At 47.0% G+C, this 9410-nt stretch overlaps 1 protein-coding gene across 2 annotated transcripts; it reads right to left on the minus strand.

The window, feature by feature from the left end:
• Positions 1 to 270: 270 nt before the first annotated feature.
• FKBP3 (FKBP prolyl isomerase 3) lies at positions 271 to 8680 on the minus strand. Of its 2 annotated transcripts, XM_083516163.1 has the most exons (7): positions 8471 to 8680; positions 6092 to 6193; positions 5136 to 5243; positions 4206 to 4341; positions 3276 to 3343; positions 1580 to 1677; positions 271 to 486 (listed from the first exon to the last, which is right to left on the minus strand). In XM_083516163.1, the coding sequence occupies exons 1-7, from the start codon at positions 8570 to 8572 to the stop codon at positions 432 to 434; spliced, it is 669 nt and encodes a 222-aa protein (XP_083372289.1). In that variant the 5' UTR covers positions 8573 to 8680; the 3' UTR covers positions 271 to 431. The 2 variants fall into 2 exon arrangements, with proteins under 2 accessions (XP_083372289.1, XP_083372290.1); XM_083516164.1 differs by lacking the exon at positions 3276 to 3343 and having other exon boundaries at positions 8471 to 8636.
• Between the last annotated feature and the right edge of the window lie 730 nt (positions 8681 to 9410).

Below are 9410 nucleotides of genomic sequence, written 5' to 3' on the forward strand. Positions count from 1 at the left end.
ACTAGTAATAGCTGGAGATCAGCAGCCAGTGCTAATTGGGCTCTTGTCCCTTCCGTCAACCTGATTTTCAGAAGTGTTCCCTGCCCCATAGCAGAAAAAGTGGCTGCCTTGAATAGTCTCTAACTGTAGGGGCTGCCTCAAAACATGTGAAAGGAGGACCTCTTCAAATCTTATGACAACTGCACCATTTGAATGTGCACTACCTTTCATAGGTGTGCCAAAGTAAAAAAAAACATGACAGCCACAGATGGCCAATGACAGTCAGAGCCATGTATATAAACCAGTCTTTAGTTAAAGTGATGCTGTACACAGCAACTGGAATAAAAGCTTTTCCCCCCCACCCCACCCTTGCTGTGTGAGGAACAAGGCCACAAACACATTTCCTGGACTTCCGAGAGCATCTTCACAGTTTTCAAAGATGGAGCAACCCATCATTCAATATCCACCAGTTCCACTTCAAAGAAAAGTTTTGCATTTGGTGGAATTCTAAAGTATGCAAGTTAAGGAATTTGTTCTACGGTAGAAGTGACACTTGCAGAGTGGCAGTTCTGAAGAGAGTCGGAACGCAAAGTTCATAGGAATAGGGGAGGGAGGAGCAAAATGTAGTAAGCATTTGCCAATTGTTTGTTGTTGTTACATATCCTATAATTAGCTGATGCAGACCTGCTATATAACATCCCCCCCCCCCCCAAGTTCCTCAAGTACATGATCTGTCTGATACAGAGCTGGCATCACCATCCCTTTAAATATTCAGTCAATGGAGAACACAGAAGTACTTAAAACTAGATCGAGTTTGACTCTGTTCCAGAACAACTTCGGTTACAATTCCCAGCCACAGGACACACCACATGGACTGGGCTGCAGCAAGCATTGTCACATGAAAGGGGAAGTGCAATGCTCTCGCCTCCCTCAGTGCCTGCCTCTTCAGTGCCTTATTTCCAGATCCTCTGGCCTCCTCTTCAAACATCTTGGCACTGCCTCATGCCCAAGTTTAGGGATCACATTCTGTTTGGCAGCACAGAGGGATTCAATTGACCAGCTTAGCGTCAGAGCTGTGCTTTGCCCTTGTGGAAAGGGTGCTGGTGATGCCTGCCATGCTGCAGGCATTTCTGCCCGTTTGCATCGTATGCTCCCCAAAAATTATGGAAAGGGGGGGGGCTACTAGCCATGATGGCTGTGCTCTCCCTCCACAGTTGGAGCAGCAGTGCTGGAGGCCACATCAGGAGAGAAGCCTCTTGTACTCAAATCCCGCTTGCAGGTTTCCCATTGGGGCATCTCTATATATTGTATTTTAAAATGGGGTTTCAGAGTTTTTAGGGGTTTTTGAATGTAGATTTTTCAATTTCATTGTTCTGTATGGGACAATGACAATAAAGATCTATCATATCATAACAGGCTGCTGGACTAGATGGGACAATGACCTGATCCAGCAGGCTCTGATGTTCTTACCTGCACTTGCCCCATGCTTAGACCTAGGGAATTCCTCACCAGCACCTGGCATTCTGAGCCAGAGAATTTTGCACACCCGCATTTTCCATCAGATTAGTAGGCTGCTCAGCGGCACACTTTGCAAGGATACTTGGCATCTGGCTGCCCTTTCTTCCCATAAGCCCATTCCGGTTCGATTTCCAGGTGAGCCTTCTCCCCTTTGCTCATGGTCAGCAGAGCTTCGTCCCACTGGGAAAAAACAAAACAAATCTACCTGAGAAACAGGCTGGAAGGAATGTTTTTGACCTGGGCTATTAGAAGATAAGCTGAAACAATAAGGGTGAGTGGAGCAAGTCCCATTGCTGGTTAAGTTAAAGAACTTCAGCAGAGATCCATCTGGCGAGCATCTTTTAGAAGCAGGGTAAGACCTTTGTGTTTTGAGGAGGACTAGAGAGCCAGCCTTTTTAGGTTAAATGTTTTACAAGAGGTCTGTCTTATTGAAAATCTGGTTAGATGAATTACCGCAAAATCATGTTTAATTAATGCATTCTAGTGCTTTAAGATTCATCAGAAAGGTAGAGACAGACTGATGCAGGATATGTAAAAAAAGGTAAAGGACCCCTGGACTGTTAAGTCCAGTCAAAGGCGACTATGGGGTTGCGGTGCTCATCTCGCTTTGAGGCCGAGGGAGCCAGCGTTTGTGCACAGTTTTCCGGGTCATGTGGTCAGCAGGACTAAACCACTTCTGGCGCACGGAGGACCATGATGAGTGCCAGAGCGCACAGAAATGCCGTTTACCTTCCTGCCACAGGGGTACCTATTTATCTACTTGCACTGGGGTGCTTTCGAACTGCTAGGTTGGCAGGAGCTGGGACAGAGCAACGGGAGCTCACTCCATTGCAGGGATTTGAACCGCCAACCTTCCGATCAGCAAGCCCAAGAGGCTCAGTGGTTTAGACCAAAGCACCACAGCTGTATACGAAGGAGAAGTGATGTCCATCCCACAAGTTTCTGCAGAAGAAGCCACCACTGTCATTGTCCCTACTGTTTGAGCCTCCTGCAAAATGCCAATTGGAAGGAAATAAACAAGCCCTTTCTCTGCCTCTCTCTTCCTTAGGGGCTCATTAATACTGCTTCTGTATTCTGCCAAAAGCACAACTGATATGACGGAAGCCATTTCTCCTCCTCCCTCCTCTTAGATAAAGGAATCAGTTTCCTGTTCCCTGAAACCTTTTCAGGAGGCTGTAGCAAAAGGTTGCACCTTCTGCAGAAGATCACCCAAGGGCACGTCTCCCTCCCTCTGCACACACCATGGGAGTCAGAGAAGGGAGAGGTCAGGGACACCACAAGTTGCAGGTCTTGCTAGTAAGGCAAGCCACAACTGGTTGGCCACTGCACTTGTGAGATGTGATGACAAGTAGCCCAGGGAGTGCGGACAGGTAACAAAGGACACATAGAAACAGCCAAATGGTGAAATAAATAAATCCTGGCAATCCTTAAAACGGCATATACACTTAGGTATTTTAATGCCAATCATCCTAACCTGCGCTCAGGTAAAACATTTAACACCCCACCTCCTCCCTCCATCTTGGTGGGCAGCATAAGCTGTTTCAATGGGCTCTGATGCAAAGACCACTGAGCATGGGAAAGGAAAATGAATTTTGTCAGATGTGCTATGGAGGAAGGCTGACAGACAACATGCATCAGCTTCTCTTCTTGGAGGATTCCAGCAAATAGCCTGGCAGCTGCCTGGCAACAGGAGCTCCTCCCTGACGGATGGGCACAGGAGGTGGGAGGCCCAAAGACATCCTAGCTGCACCCACCCACTCTTCCACCAGCATACTCACGCCTCGTATCACTTTTCCAACGCCGACTTTGAAGCTCAGTGGTTTTGCAGCTTTCTTTTTCTTTGAACCTGAAACGACACCAACATTCTGGAGCTCTTATCCCTCTCCCAGCTGGCTTCTCGCTCTACACCAGCCTCCCCCCACTTGGTGCACTCCAGATGTTCTGGACTACAACTCCCCACCTGGAAAGTATCGCTGGTGGTCAAGGGTGATGAGAAAGTTTGCCTTCTGCCCAAAGGTCTCAAGGCAACTGTCAGGACTGGTCGTTGTCCTCTTCAGATCACCACACAAACGCTTCTTGTTCTTTTATAAAACTTTTTATTGCGTATTAACAAAACAATCTTATAAACGGTTCTTAACTCTTCTTCCTCAGCGTCGCTTCTTTCAGCTACCTTCTGAGCTCTGCTTCTCGGTGACCAGCCACTCTCAACATGGCGAAGGCGCCCTTCCCTTCGCTTTCCTGCTCTTTTTCCTACCCTCCTGGCTAGAGCTGGCTTGGATCTCCCCTCCTCCCAATCTGAGCTAGAACTGAACCCTTGCCTTTCCTGGGAACAACCGGTCCCTCCCTGTTGTTCCTCTTGCTCCCTTCTATTAGATTCACTGCTCTCCTCCCCCCCTTGGGGAATGCTTTCTCCCTCTGATAAACTGAAAACCTCTAATTCTTCCCTGACAGCAACTTAGATACAAAACAAATATTAAAAACATGCAACAATAATACCAAAAGGAGGTCCCACTGAGCCAACAGGTCTGGGTCTAGTGAGTGACTGGGAACCACAAGTAGAAGCTACCTTGGGTTCCATGGCAGAAGACAGGTGGGGTATAAATGAGAGAAAATAAAGCTGTGCCTTCACACAGCTACTCTGGTCTTTAAAGCCCACAGCTTCCCCATCTCTGTGAAGAAGAGAAATGCCACCTTTTCTGAACACTTACTTGTCTGAATATTACTATCGAAGACGGTTCCATCTTGCAGCTTCCCTGTATACCAACAGTGAACGACATCGCCCTTTTTGGGAAAGTTGATTTTATCCCCCTTCTTCAGTACTGACTTTGTATATTTCGGGGGGCCCTGAAATGGGAGGAGGGAAGAAGCAAGGGTCGTGCTCCCGCTCTCACTGTTCCAAAAGGTACAGAAGTTGACCAAATCATCGCACAAAAGACAATGAAGAAATGGCTTCAGAGGGCAGAAAGGAAAGACAGCCAACCATTAGCTCTGCTATTTAACATTAAAGCTTCAATATGACTGAACACAATGCTCCACACAGCTAGTAGATGAGATCACAAAATGATGTGCAGCATGACCTACGCTGGACAACAGGGTGAAGGCTGCAATACTACACACAGTTCCCTGGGAGTAAGCCCTATGAAATACAATGGGACTTATTTCTGTGAGGAAGTGCGTCAGACTGCGAAGTAAGTCACTTAGGACTCTGTGGCTATGTTCAGGGAGGATCTTAAATTCTGAGCTCTTAGAATATGTGCTGAAGTCTGCCTGATTTAAGGTCGCCTATCCAGAAAATGCTGCAACAGATCTGATAAATCTCCAAGGGAAGAGAGTTCCCTGGAGGAAATTGCAAATGGAACCGACAGCTGGTTCCAATCCAGACATTCAAACCCTTCGTGAGGGTGTGAACTGGGACTTCTAGGCACACAGCTGCACTTTCTGGAGAGCAGTTCCCACGATTACAGCTCTGCATTTTCTCGGTGAGGAAGATCCTGAAATTCTGAAGCGGCTCTTCTATGTCCAGAAGAGGTGCACCCCTCCTCCTGCCCATTTTGCCTGCTCCCTTACATTCCTGCAAGGGCTGCCTCTTCCCACCAGCCAGAGTCTGCAAATCATACCTGATTGTTCTCCTCACCTACCTCATCCACAGCTTCCTCAGGCTTCGTCTCCTTGGGCTTCTCCTCATCAATCTTGACATTTTTCACTTGCTCTGCTACATGCTCTGGACTCTCAGTACCCTTAAATCTCTAGAAAGAAAATGTGTTACATCCGTGAAGAAATTCCTGTCCCAGAGGCATCTGGTTGGCCACTGTGAGAACAGGATGCTGGGTCAGGATGCCATTGGCCTGATCCAGCAGACTCTTCTTACATACTCATTGTAAAAGAAATACAATCCATATCATTTCGTATACCTTATAAAGGAAGGAAGCCGAGTCACACAGGCCACACTGAGCGTTAACTTACAGGGAAAAGACTTATGGAAAATGCCACAAACCAAAGATCCTACAACACTGACTACCAAGCCAACAAGCAGACTCCACAAATGAGCAGGGAAACGCTGATGGCTGAGCTTCCTGGAGAGCTCCACCTATACTGGGCCTTCATAGTCATTTGGTTAACTATATTGATCCACAGCAAATAATTACCAGGTTTTTAGAGAACTTATGTAGGAGCTTGTATGGCAAAGGACATATCTCCCTCTCCCCACTACTATCAATGGCTACTGAAAATGGATTTGTGTCATAGCTTATTTTAAATAGCCCATTTCTACCTTTCCCCAGCTGATGTTAAACCTCTTACATTTCAGTAATATATGAACATATAAGGTGGGATCAAGCCTCATGCCGCCCACTCTGAATGGCAGCAGTTCTCCAGGACTGAAGGCAGAGGTCTCTCCTAGCCCTGCAAGATGCAGGAGAAAAGCAAAGCATTTGTTCTGTCCCCAAGGCAACTGTTTCTTAATTTTGATTTTGCTAATTGTTGTAAGCTGCCCTAGAACCAGCTAGTGAAGGGCTGGTAATAAATTTGATTATTATGAACATTAGTCACAAAGATTCTAGTAATAAGATCTGCTCAGACAAGGCAGGGTACCTACCTTGGTTTCAAAGAGCTCGTTATATGCTGTGATCAGCTGCTCCTTACTGGCCGTCTTGGCCACATTTTTTATCTGTCCTAGTAGTTTGTGCTCTGACAGGAACTAAAAGCAAAAGCAAGAGCGTTAGTTCAATACTGGGAAAGAAAGGAATCACGTCGCTCTCCTGCCATGCAATTGGGATTATGGGAAGTGCATTTACAGAGTGGAATACAGTGGTACCTCGGGTTACATACACTTCAGGTTACAGAGTCTGCTAACCCAGAAATATTACCTCGGCTTAAGAACTTTGCTTCAGGATGAGAACAGAAATTGTGCTCCGGCGGTGCGGCAGCAGCGGGAGGCCCCATTAGCTAAAGTGGTGTCTCGGGTTAAGAACAGTTTCAGGTTAAGAACAGACCTCCGGAACGAATTAAGTACGTAACCAGAGGTACCACTGTATTCTGCTAGAACCAGACCACATCCAATGAATGAAATCATCTGAAGCCTCTTCTTCCAACCAAGCTCAAAAATCTCACGTGGGCATTCACAGGTAACACCTTGTGGCCACGCACTGGGGGTGAACTATAAACCCTGAACACAACCCAGTGGCGTTCGAATTTTAGTATATGTGCTGTTCATGTATACAACAACAGCGGCAAGAATTCTTTTAGCCAAAAAAAGGAAACAATAAGTACCAAGGAAAGAGAGTGGCAGATGAAAATGATGAACTTTGCGGAACTGGCAAAGCTGACAGGGAAAATCCAAAACCAGCCTGATCAAGTATTCCAAATGGACTGGAGTAAATTTGTACGATATTTAAGAGTATTATAAGCAATTAACAACACTAATAGGGCTGTCTGAAGACTTGTAATGAGAAATTTTATATTTATATAAATTTTGAGATATTTTGCAATGTGTGTGATTATAATTGGAAAATGTACAAAATGCTATAATATTAAGGTTAATAAAGAAATCCATGAAGGGGGAGGAAAGTCGACAGACTCTAAAGAGCCACAGAGGTAAAGTGGATAATAATGATGTGAATATATGTTATTAAATGGAAAATAGATAAAAATTATAATAATAAAAAAGGAAAGAGTCAGTGCTGCCCTTGTGATCCCCCTCCCACCCAGCTGCAGGAATCCGCAGCTGTCACCCAACTCCCAACCCAGAGGGATCCCCTGCAAGGGTGGCCTCAGTCGCAGTCCTCAGCCCGAGGCTGCTTTGGATCCAGAGTATTTCTTGCAAGCTTACAGGTACAAAAGAAGTCCCTGCAATCAAACGAAACCCCAAAGTTGCATCTCCTTTGACATTTATTGACGCCCTGCCTTTTCCCTGTCAGTGACTCAAGGTGGCTTACAGATGAAAGCAAAGGCGACTCCATTTGCCAGCGCAGATCCATGAACATAAGGACGCTGCTTTGCCCAGAGTCAGACCCACAACCGCCTCATTGTTGTCGACTCTACTCTGACCGGCGGCAGCAGCCCGCAAGGCTTTTGGGCAGGAACCTTCCCAGCCGCCTCAGGCCTTCTGCCTGCAAAGGGGACAGGGGACTTGGTCCCTTCGTTTCTTTTGGGGGGTGATCTTTATTTTTCAATTATAAAAGGAGGGGAGCTTTGAATGCCCCACAAAGACGAAAGAAGAGGGGCAGGCGAAAATGCTGGACTTTGCTGACGGGAAAAATCTGAAACCAGCATGATCAAGCATTCCCAAAAGACTGGAGTAAATTCATACAATATTTGAAAGATCATTGAATTGGAATTGAACTGAAAGATCAATTAACAACGCTAGTAGGGTTATCTGAAGACTTGTAATGAGAATTTTTTTACCTTTCTATATTTATTTAAATTTTGAGGTATTTAGTAATGAGTTATATTAGAACTGGAAAATATAAAGGTGAGCTCTGAAAGCCAGGAGGTGGGAGGGAAGGAAGGCGACAGGCTCTGAGGAGCCAAGGAAGTAAAGTGGGTAATAATAATGAGGCGAATATATATATTTAAATGGAAAATTAATACAAATTATTTGAGTGCCCCACAATGAGCAAGAGCCATTGGGCGGTGGGAGGCAGGAGCTGGGCTGGCCAAGGGGGCAGGCGGGCTCCACTGCAGGGGGTTGGGCTGGATGACCTTCTGGGAACCCCGTCCACCCTTGCGATTCTGCTCCGTGGATAAGCGGGGCGCGACGGGGTCGAAGGAAAAGGGGAGGCGGGAGGCGCTGGCGAGACACGCGCGTCCAGACGTTCTCCCCGCACGCGTGTCGGGCGGGAGGCGGCCCCGCCCGCTCCTCGCGTGTCTCCCGCCCTGGCCGAGAGAGAGAGAGAGAGAGAGAGGCTGCGGCGGCCCTTCCGCCCGACACGCGTGTCCCCGCGACCGTGTGAAGGGAGGCCGAGCGGGCGCCCACCTTGTGCGCCGCCTGCTCCTGCAGGAAGCGGACGATCTCCTTCTTGGGCAGGGCGTCTCCGCGGAGCTCCTCGGGGCTCCAGGGCCGCGCCGGGGCCGCCATGGCCTCGCCTCCTCACACCAGCCAGCGCTCCCTCACGACGCCGAGACTACATTTCCCAGCGCGCCCGCGGGAGCCTCACGCCGCCGCTTCGCCCGCTCGGCATGCTGGGAAATGTAGTCCGCGCCGGGTGAGCGGAGACCGGCTGGCCAATGGCGGAGCTTCTTAAGGGCGCCCCCGGTGCATGCTGGGTAGGGCTCACGGCCGCAGCTGCTGCTGTTAGTGCAGCTCTGCGCTCTCTGCAGAGGTCCATAGATATATAATAGATAGAGGGGGCTGCGAGGGAGAGTGACGGGATGCATCAAAAAGAAAATGAATGGAGCTTTGGACCCATGTAACGTTTTTATGTTGTGATATTTGGTTTAAGTTGTCCGTTGCTCCTTCAGTTTTTTGTAAACCGCTTAAGTGATATTTTAAATGGCATGGAAATTATATATATATAATTGGCCCATGTGGACAATTAATAATGCACAATCAGTAACTGATATTTGTTTTTAAAAATTTCAACTGTTTTTATTTTATGGTTTTGCTTTCATTGGTGTAAGCCACTCTGCTGTATTTTTTATGACACAGTGGTATGCAAATATAAAAAAAAATATTATAGTGTAAACCATCCTGTGATCCTTGGATAAATGACGGTATATAAATTTAAATTATAAAAATAGCAGTATGTGGGTAGCTAAATAGATACTTCTAGGGGACTTTGTATCCCTGTTTCATTTAGTTTTGCTTTGACAGGTGATAACAGCAACTCCTCTGAAATTTATTGAAATGGGTAACAGTAACAGCACTCCCACCAGAGCAGTAAAAAGCATTCTAGCACTGACCCTTCGCTGTACAG

This window comes from Podarcis liolepis (assembly GCF_965112155.1).
Source record: "Podarcis liolepis genome assembly, chromosome: 1".
Classification (NCBI taxonomy): domain Eukaryota; kingdom Metazoa; phylum Chordata; class Lepidosauria; order Squamata; family Lacertidae; genus Podarcis; species Podarcis liolepis.

What these genes read in the sequence shown, in the direction of transcription:
- FKBP3 (XM_083516163.1), bottom strand. Translation starts at nt 8,572, where the DNA reads ATGGCGGCCCCGGCGCGGCCCTGGAGCCCCGAGGAGCTCCGCGGAGAC. An exon ending in TTGGAAAAGTGATACGAGGC is followed by an intron (nt 1,678 to 3,275) that starts GTGAGTATGCTG and finishes GTTTTTTCCCAG; the next exon opens with TGGGACGAAGCTCTGCTGAC. An exon ending in AAAGGGCAGCCAGATGCCAA is followed by an intron (nt 487 to 1,579) that starts GTATCCTTGCAA and finishes TGCATACTTTAG; the next exon opens with AATTCCACCAAATGCAAAAC.